Source organism: Phyllobates terribilis, unplaced genomic scaffold (genome assembly GCF_046119375.1).
Source record: "Phyllobates terribilis strain yellow unplaced genomic scaffold, ASM4611937v1 Scaffold_4__5_contigs__length_816908805, whole genome shotgun sequence".
In the NCBI taxonomy this organism is placed as follows: Eukaryota; Metazoa; Chordata; class Amphibia; order Anura; family Dendrobatidae; genus Phyllobates; species Phyllobates terribilis.
Window position 1 is genome coordinate 546,682,117 of NW_027362764.1, and position 24,331 is coordinate 546,706,447.

The window sequence follows — 24,331 nt, forward strand, 5'->3', positions numbered from 1 at the left end:
GTGATGGAAACCAGTCTATGGCTATGCTACACTGAGCTGACATCAGACGCATGAATGAAGAGCACTGGATTCAAGTGCTTAAATGTAAGTGCTAATGTTCTTCATTTCTTGAATGAATATGATTAAATTTTTTTAGTATTAGTACTATGTTAGGTGAATGTATCACAAATCCACTTACTGCTTAAGCTGATCCTTAAACCAAGAACCAAATTGAAAGCAGCATAAATTAGAAAGAATTCATGGTTTTGCTCTCTCAATAGAAGGCCAATTTCTGAACTGTTTTATTAATTGTGTTTATATTTTTTTTATTCCAAAATTATTCTCTTTTTTGGTTTTATTTTTTTTTTATCTTCTTCAGATTTTTGATATTTTGTTTGGAGAAAGGGAGCTAGGGCATTTTCTTCTCCGCTTTACCTGTTTTTTCTTTCTTTTGTACACTTTGTTTTTCTTCTTTTCAGGTCTTAAATTGGGTGAAACAGGACATATGTTACATGGCTCAGTTATGTAATTTACTTGTCTGAACGTAGAAATCATAAGCATCAAGGCTTTGTTCCCACAATGAGTTTTTGGTGAGTTTTTGACAGTGTATTTTCTCTGCATAAAAAACGCAGCGTCTCACAGTTCCAACAAAGTGGTTGTGATTTATAGAAATTTCATGCCCAATATTTGCTTTTTTTTACGCAGTATAAACTGACCTGCGGTGCATGTTTTAAGTCCGCAACATGTCAGTTTCTCTTGCGTGTACTACATGCAGATTTTCCCCATATAGTTCCATTAGTTGCGGAAAATCCACAATTACAAAACGCATAAGTCTATTTAATGCATTTCCACAAAAAAACGCATGTAATCCATACATGGCTGTATCAATGAAGTTTTGTCAAAGTCAAATACCAGGAGGTATAAAAAAAAATCAACTTCATTTAAAGCATGACACACCAAAAAGAGACCAAAACACAGCGTTAAAAACCTGATAAAAATGCATGTTAAAAAATGCACTAAAAATACTATGAAAAAAAATAACACGAGTAGCCTAATCTATATAAGAAAAGAAAACGTTGCAGAATATCTGCAACATCAGAAACTCACTAGTTACTTATTGTGGGAATGTAACCTTAGTAATTGGTATTTACTACATGCTATATGAGCCTTGATTTAGTATCCCAGCAGGAACATATGGGTCATTCCTGAACCATTGAATATTACCACTATAATTGTAATTCTTTTGAGAATTTGTTCTTTTGTAACAATGTGTTAGAAAATGCAAAATGTAAAGAAAAGAAAATCTATAAATTTTAGGGTTTTTCAATTAATTTTCAAAGTTGGGAAAAAAATGTGAATTTCTGTGTTACATGCCTTTACTTTTCTCCTCATAGCTCAGGCAAGAAACAAGATAGTGAAATGGGGAAAACACCATTCAACTCAGAACAGTACAGGCTTTCAACAGATATGTCACAAGAGTATCTTTATTAATATTTTACCCAGGCAGAATCAAACACAAAATCATGCCCAGAAGGGACAAATTGATGACAAAAGCTCAGTTTAAAGAATTCCTATTAATTGTTCAGACTAGTTCATTTTGTTTTATTTTAAAGCTTAATGATTTAACTACTATGCTATGTTTAAAAACTTATAAAAGGACAATCTAGTGTTGTAATAATAATAAATTGATACACGTATATTTAAATATTTAAAGGGGTTTTACGGTCAAAAGTGATAAGTCTGCAGTCTCTCTGGGTGACTGCAGACTTTTGAATCCCCCCAGCAAACGCACTGTGCACTCCGTGGATTCGCCAGTTGCAGACCCGGTAACGGAGGGTATGTATAAGTTATACATACCCCCTGCCAGTGGGTGCCGCCTCGCTCCATACACTTGTATTGAGTGAGGTCACGCCCCGTTTAATGATGCGGGCAGCCAACGGATGAGTCCAACTAGATGGCGTGGCCTCGCTCAATACAAGTGAAAGGAGAGGAAGGCCATGCCCACTGGAGCATGTATGACTTATACTTACCCTCCGGTCCCGGGTCTGAAACCGGCGATTCTCCGCAGTGCATAGTGCATGTGCTGGGGGAGATTTACAAGTCTGCAGTCACACAGAGTGACTGCAGACTTATTACTTTAGTATTAAACATATGATTAGGATGAGACTGTATTTAGAAAATCAAATCACACTTAAAAATATGATCCCAAGAGGAGCCCAACTTGAATCATTGTACAAATGTAACCAAGAACTCAAGTAACACATATGCCTTTTTTGAAAATTTTATAAGATATTGTATTTTCAAAATTGTGCATCAAAATTTAGAATTTCACGCCTCAAAAACAAAATAGCAACAAACATAATCTTGTGACATATTAAAATTAATGCCTGTACCATTCTAAACAAAGTGGTGCCTCTCCCATCTCTTTATCTTATTTCTAACCTGAGATATGATAAAAAATGTAACATCATACAAGCCTGAAATTCAAACTTTTTCAAAACTTTAGAAGTCTATAAAAAATTAACTAATGAAGATAAAAATGCAAAACTTTTTTTTATAATTCACTAGAGTAGCACTTAAAAAAAAACAAAGAAAAAAAATCCGAAGACATCGGGTAAAAAAAATATTCCGATTTGGATCACTTGACATGGCATGACCCATATACGGACTTGTTCACATAAATTCTATATTAGTGCATATTATTTTAGTGTATATGTTTTGAATCTGATCATTTTTTTTGCAAGTTATCCATTTAACTGAATTCTAGCTATAACGTTCGACAGTAGTATTTTAGAGAAACATTATCAGAGAGGGCTGCACTAATCTTTTTACAAAGGCAATACATTCTTCACAAAATCCATAACTGAAGTAATAATGCATTGGAACATGCAGACTTTTTCACTACTTTTTTTTAACAGCAAGCACTAAAACAGTGTAATTATACCTTTTTTACTTTTCCTTTCTTGTAAAGGTCACCCCATTCTCTGGGCCTACGTGACCAGAGTGATATTTATCAAACTGTTAAAATATTCTTTCTGTTCCACCATTTTAGTTGTGTAGGCACATGTTCAGTACCAAAGAAGCTAGATAAATAAATTTGGGCATTTCTGTTATATTGTGATTAAGACCAATGTGTTCTCTCTTTGGGTGTAAGTGGGAACGTTTCTCCTTTTGGAAAGTGCCAAGCCAGCATAAGGAGATTTATAGTCCATTCAATCCTTCTCTAAGAATTTAACCATGCAAATAGTTGTTCGGATCGGAAAAGGACAGGAACTGGTGCCAGCTATTGAGGGTAGCAATCCTAAATATTGACCCTTTATTGAGCCTTGGCACATACATCCATAAACACGTGTTTGCAAATGGAGTATCTGGTTTGGCTTCTTACCGTAAGTCATATAGCAAGGCTCACTAAAGGGTTTGATATTGACTTTTAGGGTTGCTACATCCAATAGGTGACACTATAGTTGAAGTCCTCTTCTCTGAAAAGGCTATTTGCTTCTTTAACTCAGAACACCCTTTTCCCACTCCTTCACAAACACACAGAATTGGCTGTCTTTCGGTACACTAAATTGGCTGATATGCAGCTCATGTTAAGTTCACTAACAACTAAATAAAGTTTAGTAGAAAAGTGATGGTGAGTGTCAATAAAAAGGGTAATCTGCCTCCACGCACTTCCGCATCTGGTGGTGAGTGGTGCTGCAGATGTCAAATCTATGGATGTCTGCCGGCTCGCGTACAAGAGCAGCAGTCATCAGGCACCTATCCTACTCAACAGATATTTGTAGATGTGACATCACCTGTCCCGATCACTGCATGAAACTCAAGTGAGTGGAGCCAGATTATCCCTTTTATGATCTTTACTGAAAAACGTGGCAGAAAGACTATATAGATGGAATATGTGACCCTGAAATTTCCATAGATTCATTGATAAATCCACCCTACTACTTTTTGCCTAGCACAGAGTTTAAGGGATAGTATATGCTTTTGTTAATCAGCAAACACCAAAAAGATAAGTGGTGCACTTCACGATCAATTTCAAATTATAATGTATTAGCTTTCTTTGGAGTTTTCTTTTTAAATGTATAAGCATAATTATATCCCTGTTTAACCACTTTAGAGCCTGGGGCGTATTAGTACGCACCAGGCTGTCACCCCCTGTTCAGTGCGGGCTCCGGCGCTGAGCCCACACTGAACCGGGCACATGTCAGCTGATTATTACAGCTGACATGTGCCCTCAACAGCCGCGGGTGGAATCGGGATCCACCTGGGACTGTTAACATGTTAAATGCCGCTGTCAATCTCTGACAGCGGCATTTAACATCACCGCGCCGGAAGAGCGTCACTTACCCCACCCATCGGTGACCCCGTCACGTGATCGCGGGACACTGATGGGTGGGCATGACAACCCTGGGTCTGCAGCAGACCCCAGTTGTTGTCATGTGCTGATCGCTATGAGCGCCACCTAGTGGATGGCGCTCATAGCTCAGGAGCATTTCTGCTACATAGAGGTGATCTGCTCATCACCTCTATGTAGCAGACAAGTGCTGCTTCTAGTCTCCTATGGAGACTATAGAAGCATGCAAAAAGTGAAAAAAAAATGTTTTTAAAAATATTAAAAAAATATAAAAGTTTAAATCACTCCCCTTTCGCCCCATTCATAATAAAATAATAAAAAAAAAACCCACATACACATATTTGGTATCACTGCTTTCAGAATCGCCCAATCTATCAATATAAAAAAATAATTAATCCAATCGGTAAACGGCGTAACGAGAAAAAATTTCTAAATGCCAGAATTATGTTTTTCGGTCACCGCAACATTGCAATAAAATGCAATAACGGGCGATCAAAATATCGGATCTACCCCAAAATTATATCAATAAAAACGTCAGCTCAGTGCACAAAAAATAAGCCCTCACCCAGCTCCAGATCCCAAAAAATGGAGATGCTACAGGTCTTGGAAAATGGCGCCATTTTTTTTTTTAAACAAATTTTGGAATTTTATTTCACCATTTAAATAAAAAAGAACCTATATATATTTGGTGTCTATGAACTCATAATTACCTGGAGAATAATAATGGAAGGTCAGTTTTAGCATTAAAAAAAAAAAAAAAAAAAAAAAAAAAAATCTGTGGTATTGCACTTTTTTTGCAATTTCACCGCACTTGGAATTTTTTTCCCGTTTTCCCATGCACGATATGGTAAAACCAGTTATGTTGTTCAAAAGTACAACTCATCCCACAAAAAATAATCCCTCACACGGCCATATTGACTAAAAAATAAAAACGCTATGGCTCTGGGAACAAGGGGAGCAAAAAACAAAAATGCAAAAAAGGAAAATCCCAAGGTTACGAAGGGGTTAATGTTACAAAATGAAGGAACTTTGTAACTAGTCTTAAAAATAATTTTTCCTTTTGTGCCTTTAGTCCCTATGTAGGCCTAAATGTCTTCATTGAATAGCAGCAGCTCCCGTTTGGAAGATTCTGATTCCTACTTCCATTTGTCTCCTCCTTCTTGGTAAGATATATTTGGATGGTTGTCAAGAAGCAGGGAACAGATGGAATGGAATATGCCTGCAGGATCAGACCCAACAGGGTTAGTTTGTAGTCTGCCGTCATGGTGGCAGTCTATAATAACAAAGGCCTTTAAAGGAGCTGCAGACACAAAATGGAGATTTTTTTTATCAAGACTCTTTGTTAAAGCATCTCATTTTTATTGCAGATGTATTAGAACAAAAAAAAATGAATAGTTGCAGTGGTGGACTTAAGCTTTAGATTGGATGTGCCACCATATACTGCTGTGTTTTATGAAAACATAGAAAGTAAACTTTTCCATAAGGGCCCTTTAACTGGAAAACACTGCACATGAGAAAGCTGTTTTTCAGTTGGAGAATGTGAATAGTGTGGCACCCCTGCGGGTCCAGTTGCCACAGAGGTACTGCATCTCAGCCAGAGGTGTCGTACCCCACTCTCAGGTAAGGAGGGAGCACTTCCCTTCCTGAGGGAAGGGCGAGATTGCTCCTGAGAGAGAGCACAGTCTCTGTCCCTTTTCAGGAGGGTGGAACTAAGTGGAGGAGGTGGGTAGAGGAAGAAGTTCAGTGGAGCACAGATGGTAGGAGTATAAAAAGAAGGGTAGAAAATTCTAGAGAGTCAGTCAGTTGGGAGTTGGGAGCTCAGGAGGAGCTCGGCTCAGGAGAGCAGAGGAGTGGGGCCTAGTGAGAGAGGCCCAGGAGGAGGAAAGTGAGAAAAGAAGAGAGGAGCAGTGAGGAGGGCTCCAGAGAGACAGAAGGGATCCGAGGGGCATGACGAGAGCAGGATGCCACCCGTGCACCCGAAGTCACGCTGATGTGGAGGGATCAGGCCGCAGTAGGGGACTGGCCCCAGCCTAGTGGAGTACTTTAGGTCTCAGCTAGCAAACCGGAGGTTGCAGCATTTCAGGTGCTGTAGCCACACTCCACAATGACATTGCTGAAAAGATGGCCACATAGGGTCCAGGGGACTGAGAGTAAGTCGCCCGACAAGGTCCGAGGCCACTGGCTTGGGACACTGATTGTGAGGCGCAGGGCAGGAGGGCGAAAGCCAGCGCAGAGGAGACGACCTGGGAAGGTACACAAGAAGGGGGTCCCGATCAAGTGCTTCCAAAATATCTGAGAGTTGACTGGATCACTTGCGTGGGCGGTTACAAACCGGTAACTGTAACCTGGAGAACTTAACAACTGTGAGTAAAACCTGAAGACTGCACCCCACTGTGTCCTTGAATAATTGCTGTGCCATCATCTGTCTTGCACTACACCTGCAATATCTACAAAATCACTATATACTGCCCTGGAGCTTAGCTCTGCCTGTGGAGAGCTGAACCAACTCTGCTGCTTCACCATCAGCTCCAGTGGAGCTGCACCGCAGCGGCGGCCCCATATAGCCGCATACCACAGGTGGCGTCACAAATATTATCTCCAAAAACTTTATTCCCTTTTTACTTTTCCAATTATTTGACCGCCCGGGACCACGAACCGGGTCACTGCCACTGTGACATCGCCTGCACCGACCAGCCTGGCACCGAGTACCCCACGGCCCCATGGGGCGCGTCACATTTTAGCTGTGAAGTTTGTGAGTATGGGGGCACTACTAAGTGCAGGAGGAGAACTGGTAATACTTATATATTAGCAAGAGCTACAAAATCATGTCCCCAACAAATTTATTAAAATAACGATAAACTCGACCAGCATTTTTTGAATTTTTACATGTGTTACAATTTATTTTTTTAATACAAAGTGCCTACGCATAATGGGGCCGATTCATCAAAACTGGCATAGTGTACAATCACGTTATGCCAGTCTTGCAGGGTTAGAATGTTTCAAATTTGTTAAAAGGCTCACGATACTTAATAAATTTGGCACCTATTCTGAGTGGCGGGCACCTCCATGCACTGCGCCAGAAATGCTACTCCAGTTAATGACTGGAGCAGCATTTCTGGCATACAAAAGTCAGCAGTTTTAATAAATTTGACTGGCATATGTGGTCACACCCAGATGGAAATGACCATTGATGAACTGAAAGAAGCAACATGGGATAGAACTGCCTGGCGAACGATGATCGATAGGATGACTGAAAGTTGTACTTGACTGAACGGATGAGAAAGAGATTGAAACTGGAATGAAAACACCAAAAGTCATAATTTTTTTGCAATTCCTCATTGTGCAATTTTTTTTTTACTTTTTAAAGCTTTCATGCCAATTTTCTGGAATAAAATCTTTGCTTAATTGCCTCCCATGTTTTTATTCTAGGTTATGTTTATTTTTTCAGATAGTTTGCATATCTAATTCAGAACTGAATATGTGTGTAATTATTTTTTAATCATTAAGTAACGTTTCAAAAACAGTTGATTTTTAGCATCCATGGATCTGGTCTGTGATCGTGAGACAATTTACTGAGCATTTTTGCTCTCCCTGGTGCACACATTAGTCATCACAACAGTTGTTGTTAATTTGATTTTCATTAGCATGCTCTTAATTGAAGTACAAGATGGAATCCATTTTCCATTTACTGTATACATTAAATTCCTTTGCCATGTAATTTCTAAAAAGGCAGAATATACAATTATTCTTCACCTATCGGATTCTATACAGTTACAGAGCAACACAATAGAAAAAAATCATTAGAGAACAGATGGTCACAATGTGTGCATACTGTATATCTTCATGATATTTTGGTGAGATATAAATAATGATAGATACATACATAAACTCATCTGTTTCTTTTTAAAATCATACATAAGGAGCTGTATGTGCCTCCTCTATATTTGCTTTTAAATATAAAAATGTTTTTCAACTGAAATCAAAAGGTAAAGACAATAACAATAACTGAGCTTTGTGTAAATTTGTGTATTGTATATACCATATTTATCGGACTATAAGACGCACCGGACCATAAGACACACCTAGGTTTTAGAGGAGGAAAATAAAAAAAAAAATGTAAGCAAAAAATGTGTTCATGATGCATTTTTAAGGGGGAGGGGGTCTTCTGCTGACACTGGTATAGGGGTAATATCCCCCAATTCTGACAATATCCCCCATCCTGGTATATATGCCCCCCCTTCCTTTTATACGTGTTCCCCATCCCCATCCTGGTATGCCTGGCATCCCTCCATCCTGGTACGCATGGAATCCCTCCATCCTGGTATGCATGGCACCCCTCATCCTTATCCTGGTATGCATGGTACCCCTCATCCCTGTCCTGGTATGCATGGCACTCCTCACCCCTGTCCTGGTATGCATGGAACCCCTCACCCCTGTCCTGGTATGCATGGCACCCCTCATCCCTGTCCTGGTATGCATGGCACCCCTCACCCCTATCCTGGTATGCATGACACCCCTAATCTCTATCCTGGTATGCATGGCACCCCTAATCCTTATCTTGGTATGCATGGCACAGCAATCCCCATCCTGGTATGCATGGCACCCCTCATCCCTATCCTGATATGCATGGCACCCCTCATCCCTGTCCTGGTGTGCATGGCACCCCTCATCCCTGTCCTGGTATGCATGGCACCCCTAATCCCTATCCTGGTATGCATGGCACAGCAATTCCCATCCTGGTATGCATGACACCCCTCATCCCTATCCTGATATGCATGGCACCCCTCATCCCTGTCCTGGTATGCATGGCACCCCTCATCCCTGTCCTGGTATGCATGGCACCCCTCATCCCTGTCCTGGTATGCATGGCACCCCTAATCCCTATCCTGGTATGCATGGCACTCCTAATCCCTATCCTTGGATGCATGGCCCCTCATCTTTATCCTGTTATTTATGCCCCCCATCTGCATTACCCTGGCATGTATGGCCCCCTCATCCTTACCCCGGTATGTATGGCCCCCTCATCCTTATCCTAGTATGTATGGTCCCCCTAATCCCCATCATGCTGTACATAAAAAAAAATAAACACTCCTACTCACCTTTCTTCTCTCCTCCAGCGCTGCGTCTGGTCTGCCTGCACTGATCTCTACATGTGAGCCGCGTGGCTCACAAGGAGAGATCAGCTGCCGGAAGTCACTGCTCCCCATGCCGAGACTGTGTGCAGTGACTTCATGCTCATTCCTAGCTGGCACACAGTGTAGCCGCAGTGTGGCTCCTGCTGCTGCCGGGCTATCTCGTGTGCCCGCTTATTAAAGGGCATGATTATTTGCTCCCTCCCCACACCCATGGGCGTGGAGAGAGGTTGAATATTCATGCCTTTTAACAGCGGGCACAGGCGATTCCGGCAGCAGCAGTAGCCGCAGCGCTACACTGTGCTGCTATTAAGGAGCATGAATATTCAGTGCTCCCCACGCCCTATGGGCATGGGGAGCAGTGAATATTCATTTTCTTTAGCAGCGGGGACAGTGTAGGCTGCAGAAGGCGGCTGCTGCCTCATATGCCCCACTCCTCCACCGCTACCGCTCCCCCCACACCCCACATATATATATACACACCCCCCAACATTCGGACTACAAGATGCACCCCCTATTTTCCTCCAAAATTTTGGAGGAAAAAAATGCGTCTTATAGTCCGAAAAATAAGGTAAATATCGACGTTGGGTGGTGGACACAGTAATATCAAGCGTTACTCCAATGCATGACCAAAATTTAATACGGAGCCCGAGCCTTAGAAAATATTTAAATATTTTCCAAGTGTAATTGTAGTATAACTGTTTATACAAAAATTTGGAGGCACTCCTATGCCCCTTGCAAGAGACGTAGAGGTCAGAGAGCCTCCTAAAATCAATGCTACCATTATTTGGAAGTGGGTATCCCATAGTGTTTGCCTACGCAGTGAAGCAACGTCTGCCAAAAATTTGAAGGAACTCCAATGCCCCTTGCAGGAGTCGTAGATGTCAGAGAGCCTCCTAAAAACAATGTTCCCATTATTAGGAAGTGGGTCTCCCATACTGTTTGCCTATGAAGTGAAGTAACGGCTGCCAAAAATTTGGAGGAACTCCAATGTCCTTTGCAAGAGACGTAGATATGTTGATATGGTACATATGGTGGTGATATGGTGGTGCAGGATGAGGATGCGGAGAAGGAGGAGGACAAGAGCAAATAGACAAAATCAGGAAGCGTATACCCATGTCTGGGTGTGAAGACAGAGGTGCATGGGAATAGAGTTAGACCTCTACCAAAAAAGACACTGTATTTGAGTTTATGTTATGCTGCTATCATTTGGTGGTATAGAGAAGTCTGTCCCAATCCAGCCTTTGTTCATTTTTATAAAAGTCAGCCTGTCAGCATTTTCAGTTGACAGGCGAATGCGCCTATCGGTAATAATTCCACCGGCGGCACTAAAAACCCGCTCTGACAAAATGACAGCAGCAGGGCAGGCCAGGACCTCCAAGGCATAGAGAGCCAGTTCATGCCACGTGTCCTGCTTGGATATCCAATAATTATAAGGCACAGAGGAATCACGGAGGACGTTGGTACGGTCGGCAACGTACTCCCTCACCATCTTCCGAAACTTTGCACTCTTTATGAGAGTACCCTGTGCCTCAGGGCCTGTGCGATGGGAGGGTCTGAGAAAACTGTCCCAGAACTTTGACAGTGTTCCCCTGCCTCTGCTGGATTTCATTTGTGGATCTCTCGCCTGTACTCCTTGGTTGGCCAACGAACTGTCACCTCTCAGTGTTATTGTAGTATAACTTTTCTATCTGGTGTTATAAAAGCATGCATATTCACTTGGAGAGAATACATTTTTACTTTTTACTACAGAATTTTTCCTTGAGTTAGCGTTTAGGGCATTTGCCAGTCACCAGTGATTTATCTCTCCATCTTCATGAGTTTTGCTCTCCTCTACTCCCTTCTTCCTGGCTGTAGCCGCTTGGAAACCAGAATATTTTTCTTTAGCAGCACCCAGCTACCATGGAATACAATGGTCATATAGAACAAAACTCAGACAGTTCCATTAAAAAAAGACATTAGACTAAATGCATATCTGCATACTAAGTCCAAAGTATAGGCCTGGAGCTTTTCCTGTTGTATACTTTAACATTTCTATAACATTTCTATAATCCCTCTTTGACTCATCTTAATTTATTGCAATCATCAGCTAATTCTTCTTTCCCATGAGGTCTATGACATCATATGATTAAAAACACACCAGTTGAATCCTTCTAAGTTATATGTAGAAACAGGAAGTCTATTTTCCTTGCATGAGCCATCATTAGAACTTCAATTCTACATTTCTGCAAAGACCCAGGCATGGTAGAAAAGTGGAGCGCTAGGTCAGGAATTGAAAAGGGGGATGATTCTTGCAGGGAAAAGATACATTTTTAGCTGTGTAAGAAAGCACAGCACAATATAGAATGCCATCACAAAATGCTATGTTTTATTACAATGGGTCCCTATATGCCTCAATGGCCTTGGCATCCATTTTAACTGTGGCTACAGTCAGACGTATAGCTCTTGAGCATATGCGCCCAAATGTGTGGTTTGTCCCTATTATAACAAACATTTTCACCCCATATTTTACCAAAAGTTATCTATATTTTTAAATCCTCTGATTAAAGTTACTTTAAACAGTGAAATTAATTTTCTCCATCTTATTAATATAATGACTTACATAACGACCTATTTTTTGAGCCTGGAAAAAGAAAGAAATCTACCCTTTTCAGGCTGTCATAAATTGGGTTATGCATGTTTTTTAAATGTAGATTAGATTAATATATTTATAAAACATATTTCTTGTGCATACACTGAGTTGATATTTTAATCACCAGTCACTTTATTCACTAGTCATTTAACATTACGTTCTGTTAATGTGGAATATTACTGTGGGAAAAGGGACAGCATTCATTAGTGTTTGGTACCATTGCCCTTAAACTGAATGACTTTGGTCAAACTTTTGGGATCTCCTTCCACAAGCTTCTCACAATAGTTGGTCGGAGTTGGGCCCATTCCTCCTGACAAAACTGGTGTAACTGATCCAGGTTTGTAGGTCTCCTTGCTCGCACCTGCTTTTTCAGCATTGCCCATAAATTTTCAACAGGATTGAGATCAGGGCTTTGTGATGACCACTCCAAAACATTGACTTTGTTATCCTTAAGCCACTTTGGTACCATTTTGGCAGTATGCTTCAGGTCATTTTCCATTTGGAAGACCCATTTCTGCCCAAGCTGTAACTTCCTGGCTGATGTTTTGAGATGTTGCTTCAGTATTGCCACATAATCTTCTTTTCTCATGATGCCATCTATTTTGTGAAGTGCATCAGTCTCTCCTGCAGCAAAACAACCCCACAACATGATGCTGCCACCCCTGTGTTTCACAGTTGGGATGGTGTTCTTAGGCTTCCAAGCTTCTCCCTTTTTCCTCCAAATGTAACGATGGTCATTATACCCAAAAAGTTCAATTTTAGTTTCATCAGACCACAGGACATGTCTCCAAAAATTAAGGTCTTTATTCCAGTGTGCATTTGCAAACATTAATTTGGCTTTATGTTTCTTTTGGAGTAATGGCTTCTTCCTGGCAGAGTGACCTTTCAGCCAATGTTAATACAGTACTCGTTTCACTGTGGATATTGACACAATCTTACCAGCTTCCGCCATCATCTTCACAAGGTCGTTTGCTTTTGTCCTTGGGTTGATATGTACATGTCGGACCATAGCATGTTCATCTCTGGGACACAGAACCTGTCTTCTTCCTGAGCGGTATGTTGACTGGATATTTCCATCATTTTTATACTTGCGTATAATTGTTTGCAAAGATGAACGAGGAACATTCAGGTATCTTGAAATTTTTACCCAAGGATGAGCCAGACTTGTGCAAGTCCACAATTCTCTTCCTGATATCTTTAGACTTTCGTATGATGCTACACAAAGAAGCAGTGTGTTTCAGGTGTACATTCAAAAACATCCACAAGTGTGTATCTAATTAACTCAGATGTTGACAAAAAAACGCTTCCAAACACATGACATCATCATATGGGCAGTCCAGAATTGTTTAAAGGCATAGTACTCTAAAGCCCTCGTCACACTAAGCGAAATCGCTAGCGAGATCGCTGCTGAGTCACAAGTTTTGTGACACAACAGCGACCTCAGCAGCGATCTCGCTACGTTTGACACATAGCAGCGACGAGGCACCTGCTGTGAGATCGCTGGTTGTGTCGGAATGGCCTGGACCTTTTTTTGATCATTGAGGTCCCGCTGGATTGCATGCATCGGTGTGTTTGACACCTTACCAACGACCTTGTTGGCGACTCCGAACTGAAACACATAGGCGTGCATCGTTATACAGGTCGCTACGGATCGCCGTATCATTGCTGCGTCGTTGGGAGGATCTGACTATTTGACATCTCACCAGCGACCACACAGCGACGCAGCAATGATCCCTGCCAGGTCGTATCGTTGTCGGGATCGCTGTAGCGTCGCTTAGTGTGACTGTACCTTAAGTGTATGTAAACTTTTGACTTTGCAGTAAGTAATAAAAATGCCTTAAAACATTCTCTCTCTCTCATTATTCTGGCATTTGCCAAATATTAAAAATTATGGCGATTCTAATTGACCTAATACGGGAAAAGTTTATTCTGATTTCATGTCAGATATTGAGAAAAACATGCATCTGTGTCTTTTTATATAGTGTATGTAAATTTCTGGTTTCAACTGTATTTAGGATATTGATAGCTTATGACTTTTGTTCAAGAATGTATATGTGTGTAGTTAGCGTAACATCTTTTCTACTTAAAGGGAATTTGTGAGCAGGATTTCAGTCCCCAAGCTATTTGTATGTGTTCATACAAAAACAAGTCCAGCAATACCATTACATTGCCAGTTCATTCGCCCGTTACTGAAAAATCAGCTGTTGAATTGATATGTATAGGAGGCTGAAGGTCTATGGTAAATCTAAAGTCTATGTCCATCCAAATTATTCCCCACCCAGCTCTGCCTCCTTCTGCTGGACTGATAACCTCTGTGGTGTGTGACTTCAGACAAAGGAGCCATCAGTCAAGCATGACGAAGTGGCACTGGGTGAGGAATAGAGCCGGAGTTACAGAGGCTTCGGATCTACCAAAGTACTTCAGCCTCATTTGCATATCAATGAAAATGCTGATTTCTCAGTAAGGGAAGAACTGATTGTCCTTGGAAAGGTATTGGTGAACTTGCGTTTGAAAGTCCTACATGCACATATAGTTTTGTGTGTGAAATCCTGCTGACAGATTCCCTTTAAATAAAGTTTCTTGCAGTGCTAACTCTACTCATCTCCACTTATGAAAATACAAACGAGTATAATATTTCTGATGTAAAATGCAAATGTTTGCATTTCCTTTGCTTTCAACTCACATTAAAGTGGTTGTCTGGTCTTCTGCTCTATGCGATTGCAGACTTCTGAATCCTTACAGTGCTCGCACCACAAGCTGTCATAATGCAACCAGAAAGAGGAGGCGGTCATGTAACTTCAAGTATGTGCTCAATACAAGTGAACTGAGATAGGCAGAGCACATCTAGTGTGACTCTCACTGGCGACATTGGACAATCCTGACAGTGTGCAGTGCTGCAGCCACATATACTTACTGCAAACCTTTAGCTGAAGACTGGACAAACCCTTTAATAGGATTTCTTGTAAGTATTAAACTAAGACGTTTTAATGTGTCCAGTATTTGTTTTGCCAATACCTTTAAGTCTTCTACAAATGCATCTTTAGCCAAAAGAATATCCTGAAGAAATGATTATTTAGATTTAATTTTGATAGCATTGCATTTTGCTTTTGCCCTTTAAATATTTAAAACCATGCATTTTTCTCATTAATATAGTTCATGAAACAAATCATGGACTATTATGGCATGATTTTATACAGCCAAATATATCAGATAATGAATTTGTGCGAGTCCATCATTTGGTAAAGTAATTACTAAAACTCATAAAAAAAGAGAAATATTCATGCATCTAGAGAGTAATGATATATCTTGCCAAGCAAAGTTTGGCAGAACATTTTATGGTTGTTTTATTTATGAAAGACTTAGTGCAGAATTTAAGACATTTGGCCCAGTACTGTATATGGATATTACCAACCCCCTGGCTAATTTTATACAAATGAAAGACTTTACAAGATAGCAGTAATTTAGAAAAAAATAAATGGTTTCAAACAGAAACATATATGCTGTTTTTCACCAATTATGTAATGCAAATGAGGTGCTATTTACTTTTGTATAATAATAACATAAAAATATATTAAATGTATGAAATATAGTTTTCTTCAGTTCAAATTACATTTTAAATGATTAGCATGATCAGAAATTCAGATAAGGATACACACACGAGTGTATATATAAATAACACTAAGTTCAGTGATTTTACATGAGGTTTAGACAGTTTGGGAAGGTATTTAGAAGGCAATCTTTAATTCATCAATAGATTTTTGGGCAAAATTTTTCTCTATTCACACATTGCCCTGAATAAGATCCAGTGTCCACTGGTAGAAATGATAAAATAAATTTGCAGGACCCAGATTAATTGGCCAGGTAATCCTTGGCTTCTGAATAAGAGCCTTACAAGCCACCTCCTATCTGTGAGCATCCACAGCTCCTCCTTTGATTAGCTGGCCTGACTCAACATCCTGCCTGAGAAAAATCAATTGATGACCTATTTAGATGATTGAGGCACCACAAGTGATTAGTTGAAATGTACTCCAGCAGTTGCCAGATATACGCTGAACACTTTGTTGAGTATGTCATAAGTGAGTTCCTTTAACCCTTAAAATATATTTAGTTGACCTAATTATAGATATCTTGCTGTCTTAAGGCATGCGCAAGCTGCTATATATTTATGCTTGCAGCTACAAGATATTGAATTCCCCTTTACTGGTATCAAGCTGATGACCAAGTGGATCAATAAATGCAATCACCTTCATATATTAAAAAATGAGCTCTTTGGGCTTCACATGCACATTTCAAATGCCTTAAAACATGGGCACCCTGGAAAAGTTCTGAAATTTCAGTTAAAAAGATCAGTACCTTGTGTGACATCTATATCAGTGCTTATCCTCCCTGTCTCTGCTTCTGTTTCCTGGTGGCACCGCAAAAGTTGCGGGCAACGTGGGAAAATAATTCTTCTACATTGTACTATAGTACTTATAGTACCATTTAGGCTTGGAGATCAGAAGTTAAGGCAGAGCTGCAATCTATTTAAACTACTGAAATACTGAAATCTACTGTTAGTTACAGTTTGATTAGCTCTGGTAAATTTTTGTGTCTCTTAGCTTCTTTGTTTTCATTGGATATTCCTGATTCTGATCTCTGATCATTTTCTTACCACTTTCCTGTCTGATGATTTTGTTACTACCCATACCTCCTGGTTCTGTCCCAGCTACCTGACCATTCTTACTGACATCCTTCTCCACCAACCAGCAGCTACTCCGAGGACTTAGCCCACAGTCCCTTTGTCTGTTAACATCTCTTTACAGGGGTTAAAGGGTGAAGTCCAGAGCGTCCCTAGCACCTGATAGTTCAAAGTAGCCAAAGCCAATGCAAAGCATGTCCATAGTTGCCCTTTATAGAGCTGCCGGGTGACCACTAAAAGTGCTCCCGTAACATCTTATAGTCAAAATGTTTGCCCACATTTCCATATTTGTACCTGCACTTTTCATTCACATATCACTTCAGTATAACCATTATATAAATCCCTCCTAAACAACAAGATTGTTATTAAAAGAAATCTAATCGCACAAAATTACTTTACTATACGGAAGCCTACCTCCTGCTTTCTCATTCCTTCTTATCTTTCTGTCTCTTTCTTTACTCAACCAAATTATTTGTTTTGATACTGTATATTACCAAATCAAATTTCACAACTGTTTATGACATTCAACTTACTTTTAAAGGGAGTCGTATCAGTAGGATCAACCCTGCTATACGGGCATAGATAGAAATTTGAATAAAGTGATACCTTGATATCTGCAATCTGATATCTTATGCCAGAGAAATCCATGAGATGTTACAGGACTATGGGCCAGATACAGATCTCTCTGAAAATATGCCTCCTGAAATTGTTTAAAATAAAAGTGGTGTTACCAGTGTGGACCAAGTAATAACTGACACTCTGCTCTCATAATCATACACAACTCTGCAATGAGAACAGAACTAATCTAGTACAGCAAAGTTAACACAGCACAGCAGAAGTGAAGGTTGGCTCATTGCAAACATTTGCAATTGCACTTGTCCTCTCTTAGTGCTGGCAACTTTGCGGCAGAGCCGTGCCGGTATATAACTAACACAGTAGAGCAGAGTTAAACATTGTCTCATTGCAAACACAACAAGCATATTTGCAGTTGTCTTCCCCAACACTGACTGCTTGTGAGATGGAAGCTGACGCTCTTTAATGAAACTGTTGCTGCAAATGTATTTGTAATGAAACAAACTTCACCTCTGCTGTACTGTGTTAGCTTAGGAGGGCTGGTACTTCTGATAGATTCCCTTTAATGAATGTTTTTTTTCTACAAAAAGTAAAAAATAAATGATTTAGTAGAAATTGACATACATGTATATTTTGTATGGACATTAATGAATTATGAAATCTATTGAACTAAAGTGAAAATATTTTTCTTTTAAAGTATGCACATTTGCAAATTTTTGGCATTATTTCATGAGATTTTGTTTCTTTCCTTAGGGTATTCAAGCCTTACACAGCTGAAGATAGGAAGTTGAAATAACTGAAAAGGCAGATGTTGAATTTCCCAGATTATCTCTACTTCTGCAGCAAAAGAAACAAAAGAAAAACAGCAAAGAAGAACAATATTTGACTAATATGACAAGGCAAAATGAAAGCTTTTCTTCATCGTGTTAGTCTTTTTAATTGCTGAAAACAGGAAAATGAATTAATAGCACAAAACCCTTTTCACATATGCTTTTTGGCAGTCACTCAAGACATGACTCATAAAACACCAAGTAAAGTGGCTGTTGTGCTCAATAGTTATTTAAGTGAGCAAATATGTATAAACTTCACAAAGACCCAGTATGTTACCATTGTACTGTTCAGGCGTATAGCAAAGTATCCATAGCAATCACAGACAGTCTAAAAACTATAACTTGCATAATGTATATGTCTTATCGTATTCCAGTTTTGCAAACATACTCATTACTCTCAAAGAAAAGCCATCAAATGGATATTGCAATTTGTAATCAATATATCCTAAATGTGAAAACGTCTCTGATATGAATTTACTAATCTACTTTAAAAGCAAATATCCAAAGAGTCCAAAGGTTATCTAAAACAGCAGAAGAAAATAATAAGACTTGTGTAATTGATTTATAGCCAAATGGAACATGGCTTTAAATGTTATAGGACACTCCATTTTCTCAATTATTCTTATTTTTCTGTCACCCGTCTGTTGCAGAAATTTTACTGATGATTGGATGGCTCTGAAAGCAGATATCACTCCGTACAATAGATTATTTCAGGTTACCGCTAGTTTCAAGCAGAAAAACATTCTTACACATCCAAGATTATATTTTGATGGTGCAGATGTTCCAGGACTGAGACAAAAGTCCCACACCACTCATCTACACCTATTTAGAGCGATTAGAAATGCAGCTAACAAGATGCTGGCTAATCCATCTTACTTCTTGCCTCCTCTAAAGCATGCTGACTTTGCAGCTAAATGGAATGAGATTTATGGGAATAATTTGCCACCATTGGCTTTATACTGTGTGCTGTTTCCAGATGATAAAACTGCATTCAATTTTGCAGTGGAATATATGGACAGAATGGTCAATTACAAAGACTGGCTGGTTCAAAATGCACCTGGTGATGAGGTGCCCCTTGCACATTCTTTGTCAGGTTTCGCCACAGCTTTTGACTTTTTATACCGGTTTCTTGACAGTGATAGAAGACAAAGGTATTTGGAGAAAATTGAGACTGTTAGTAATGAATTGTATGAATGTTCCAAAGTACGTGCATGGGGAAAACAATTCCTCCACAACCACCAAACCACTAATATGCTTGCACTGCTTACAGGAGCACTGGTAGTGGAAGAGCACAAATTAAAACAAGCTAATTTGTGGAAACAAACTGTCGTTGATGTGATGGAAAAAACAATGTTTCTCCTGAATCACGTTGTTGATGGATCGCTTGATGAAGGAGTTGCTTATGGTAGTTATACAGCAAAATCAATTACACAATATGTTTTTTTAGCAAAACGCCATTTTGGTATGAATCATTATGACAACAACTGGTTGAGAATGCACTTCTGGTTTTACTTTTCTACTTTGTTGCCAGGTTATCAGAGAACTGTCGGAATAGCAGATTCTAATTACAATTGGTTTTATGGACCAGAAAGCCAATTGGTGTTTTTGGATACTTTCATTTTGAAGAATGGAGCTGGGAACTGGTTGGCTAGTCAAATCCGAAAACACAGACCAAAAGATGGGCCAATGGTACCATCCACAGCTCAGAGATGGAGCACACTTCACACGGAATATTTGTGGTATAATCCTGAACTTACCTCTCATCCCCCAGTTGATTATGGCTCACCAAAAATGTACATTTTTCCTAATTGGGGAGTTGTAACGTATGGTGCTGGTTTGCCCAATACTCAAACTAATACATTTCTTTCATTCAAGTCTGGAAAACTTGGTGGCCGAGCAGTCTATGATATTGTTCATTTTCAGCCATATTCCTGGATAGATGGGTGGAGAAGTTTCAATCCTGGTCATGAACATCCTGATCAAAATTCTTTCACATTTGCTCCTAATGGACAGGTTTTTGTTTCAGAGGCTCTGTATGGACCAAAACTAAGTCATTTAAATAATATTTTAGTTTTTGCGCCTTCCCCTACAAGTCAGTGCAATAAACCATGGGAAGGTCAACTTGGTGAATGCTCACAGTGGCTAAAATGGACAACAAATGAATCTGGAGATGCAGCTGGTGAGGTTATCTCAGCAAGTCAGCAAGGGGAGACAGTGTTTGTAAGTGGCGAAGCAGTGTCTGCCTACTCGTCTTCCATGAAGCTAAAAAGTGTATACCGTTGTTTGCTGCTTATAAATCAGCAGACACTACTTGTAGTCGATCATATTGAAAAGTATGAAGATTCTCCACTCTCTCTAGTTAGTGCCTTTTTTCATAATCTAGATATCGATTTTAAGTATGTTCCATTTAGGTTTCTTAATAAATTTAATGGTGCTATGATGGATATATGGGATGCACATTACAAAATGATCTGGATAGATCAAAATGGTAATAGTCCCTCAGGCAGGATTCAGGAAGCTGAGCAGACAGCAGAATTCAAAAAGCGCTGGACACAATTTGTAAATGTTACCTTTCCATTAAACCAAAAAATATCCAGGATTGCTTATGTATTTAATGGACCTTATGTTAATGTGTCAGATCTGAAATTTTTAGACAATAACAACCATGGTGTTAAAATATCTGTTAAAGTTAATAATACAGAAAATATAGTGTCTATAGTAACAGCCTATAATGATCTAGAGGTCAGATTCAGTTTTCTTGGGTTTGGGGGATACGCGAAGTTAGAAGATCTGAACAAAATAGTAAGATTTGGCTTAAGCATTGAACATATTAAGAAAGCAACTAAATTAATTAGTATTAATGTATTTCACTTTGGCCTCAAAGTCAATTTGGTTATAGGTTTAATATTGTGTGCAAGCTTGGGAATTTTAGCATTTCATTGGAGATTCTATGTTCCTTTTGGTAAATTGATGCGTTGGATTCTAGTATTGATCATAACACTATGGGTTTTTGAGTTATTAGATGTGTGGACAGCATGTACTCAACCTGTTTGTTCAAAGTGGAGTAGTGAGGGAGAAGATACAGATGATATTAAGAAAAGTGACATTCAGTCTGACCTGCCTATTGTAGTAATTACATCTCTACCAGGTTCGGGAGCCGACATTTTAAGGCAACTCTTTTTCAACAGTTCAGATTTTGTGTATATTAAGGTTCCTATGGCTTACATTGAAATTCCAGATGGAGAATACAGAATTGATTCATTTGTGGATCCATGTGAATGGACTATATCTGATGTGGCTCATGGACATTTTAAACTTATTCAAGGTTGGCTTCAATCATTGCTTCAGAACACAAAACTTCATTTACAGAATATTGATTTACAAGAACCCATAAAGCCTAGGCTATTTCACCATTTAACAATTAACAGGGATAAAAAAAGACGATATAAGAGAAGAGACCCATTCTCTGAGCAAAGAACTAGATACAAAGGATATTATGACAGAGATGCTGACTACGTTAGACAACTTCGCAAACACCTAGCATTGTTTCCCAAAGCCCAGCCAGTGCTTGGCTTAAGCAGCGGTAGCTGGACTTTAAAGCTTCCATTCATCGAAAAACTTATCGGACCTCAGCTAAGGGCATTATTTATTGTACGAGACCCTCGTGCTTGGATTTACTCAATGTTGTATAAAAGCAGTCCAAGTGTGTTCTCCTTGAAGAATGTTGACCAGCGTTTGACATCCATGTACAAAGATGAAGAAAAGGAAAAATGTAGGTCAATTGCCGGCTATGCTCCTGAATTTGACTCCTTAAAAGAAGAGCTTACTAATCCTAAATCACTTGCTCTGACAAAACTTTCCCATCTATGGTTTGCCAATACTGCGGCAGCGATTAGAATAAATAATGATTTACGAGCAAAAAGCTACCTTTTGATTAAATTTGAGGACATAGTAAATTTCCCTGAAGAAACTACTCAGAAAATATATAGTTTTTTTGGCATTCCTCTTTCTCCTGCAAATTTAAATCAAATAATGTTTGCAAGCTTAACAAACTTATTTTATCTCCCCCATGAAGGAGAAATTTCACCTACAAATATAAACATATGGAAGTTAAATATGGCTAGAGAAGATATTGCAATGATTGAGGACATATGCTGGGCACAAATGGATAAACTTGGATATGCAAAATTTAGAGACTAAGACTAAGCCAAATATTATCATTATTATGACTTATGATTATGAGAATAATAGCCCTATATGCTGCAGGTCAGCAATCATTTGCACTAGATACTGTATCTTAATATTCCATATGACCGCCAATCAAAATAAAGAAATATATTGTTTATTCTTGTATATTGCCTTAATAAGCTCTGAAGAAACTATTTGCATAGTCAAAGTATTATAAAATATCACTTTGTAAACATTGATTTTTTTTAAGTTGTCATTTTCTAGGTTTTAATTTGTTTGCTAAAGTCAGAACTTCTCCAAAATCTTGTTGGGTGTTCCTGGAAGAGCGAGTGAGGACTCAAGACAGTGATGTGGGCTTCAAAAGCTTGTTGATGCATGTAGGAAACAAAGTCTAGACATTATAGCTCAAATGTCTTATTGCTCACATTGCCTAATACATCATTGCTTACTGATTATGGGGCTGAGTAAAGGCTGAACTGTCAGAGAGGCCATGTTGACCACTGTTTGCCAATGAAAACATCTACAATGAACACATGAACATCAGAACTGGTGGAGTATGCATTATTGTTTATTTTATACTTAAACGGAATCTTTCCCCAGGTTTTTGCTATGTAATCTGAGAGCAGCTTAATGTAGGGGCTGATACCTTGATTCCAGTGATGTGTCATTTGCTAGTCTGCATTCTGCAATTTTGGCACAATCACTGTTTTCTCAGCAGCAGATCTATCAGTGCTCAGAATGCTGATCCCTGTATAACCCCGCCCACACCACTGATTGTCAGTTTTCTGTTTAAACTGTGCATTGACAACAGCTGATCAGTGGTGTGGGTTAGGTTACTCAGTTGACTAGGAGGCATGAGACACCTAGTCCTGTAGAGTTAATTTCCTGCTGATAAAAAAAATGATTTTATTAAAACAGCAACACACATCATAGTATGCAACAAATCACTGGAATCAGGGTCTGTGCCCCTACATCATGCTGCTCTGAAATTATATAACAAAAACCTGCTGACATATTCCCTTTAATCTCTCCCTTTTTCCTAGTGCTCCGTGTAAATATGTAGAGGTTTATATTTAATTGAACTTTTTGGAATTTATGTAGTTCTAGTTTTACATTTATGAACAAAAGAGTTAGGGGATAACTATCTTATGAACTAGGTCTATCAGTTCAGACATGTATAAGTGCAAGCTCCAACAGTTAGAAACCAGCACATGTCACTTCATTCCCCAATAATCAGGGATACAGTACTATTGGCAGGTACCACAGTTTAGCCCCACTTTTTCTCAGCAGACACAAAAATCTGATTGTTCACACCAAGGGCTCCAGCTTCAGATTTCTACGCTTTCTCAGTGGTCTAAACAGCTCACTTCCATCCCAGTTTTCACAGTAGGCCTACCACCCGTATATTTCCCTTTTTTGCATACTTTTGATTCACACCCTATAGGAGGGGGGAAAAGTGGGTTTGGATTGAACTAGACATAAGATTCTGAAGAAGTAGACAAGTAAGTATGGGTAAGCAAGCAAAGATATTTTTGTATACACATACATTCTTTTTTTTGTGTATTTTTGTATGTTTAACTTGTTTCCTGGGTGAGAAAAAAAAATACTTTTAGCCAGTCGAAGACTAAAATTACATAAAGCGGATTTGCAAAATTAAACAAGGATTGTTAAAATAATATGCTTTTTCTAACTTTCCTTTTTATTTAGGTTCTTATGGGTATCATAACAGAAGCCTGGTATCAAAATTGTAAAAAATGTACATTTTTCAGAAATGTCAGTCTAAGAAAGCTGCTGACCGGTCAACCTTACAGTAATATTTGTTAAAAGTATAAAAGTTGATGTGCCTTTTATGGTGCGATTTTGATTGGTCTTTTTACAGTAGTAAATTTATAAGAACCAAATATATGAGAGCCCACACCAATCACTAAAACAGGAATCCTGAGACCTATAAAAGTGATTGTCTGG

At 39.1% G+C, this 24,331-nt stretch overlaps 1 protein-coding gene across 3 annotated transcripts in view; it reads left to right on the top strand.

The window, feature by feature from the left end:
- The window catches only part of DSEL (dermatan sulfate epimerase like), a 68,078-nt gene extending 45,555 nt beyond the window's left edge, over positions 1-22,523 (top strand). Inside the window, exons 1-3 of one of the 3 annotated variants that reach the window (XM_073678968.1) lie at positions 4-84; positions 14,822-15,059; positions 18,102-22,523. In XM_073678968.1, coding sequence (XP_073535069.1) covers positions 18,758-22,378 — 3,621 coding nt within the window. In that variant the 5' untranslated portion in view covers positions 4-84; positions 14,822-15,059; positions 18,102-18,757 and the 3' untranslated portion in view covers positions 22,379-22,523. Of the gene's footprint in view, positions 1-3; positions 85-14,821; positions 15,060-18,101 lie in introns of those variants that run through there. The other 2 variants (XM_073678967.1, XM_073678966.1) reach the window with 2 other exon arrangements.
- The last annotated feature ends 1,808 nt before the right edge of the window (positions 22,524-24,331 follow it).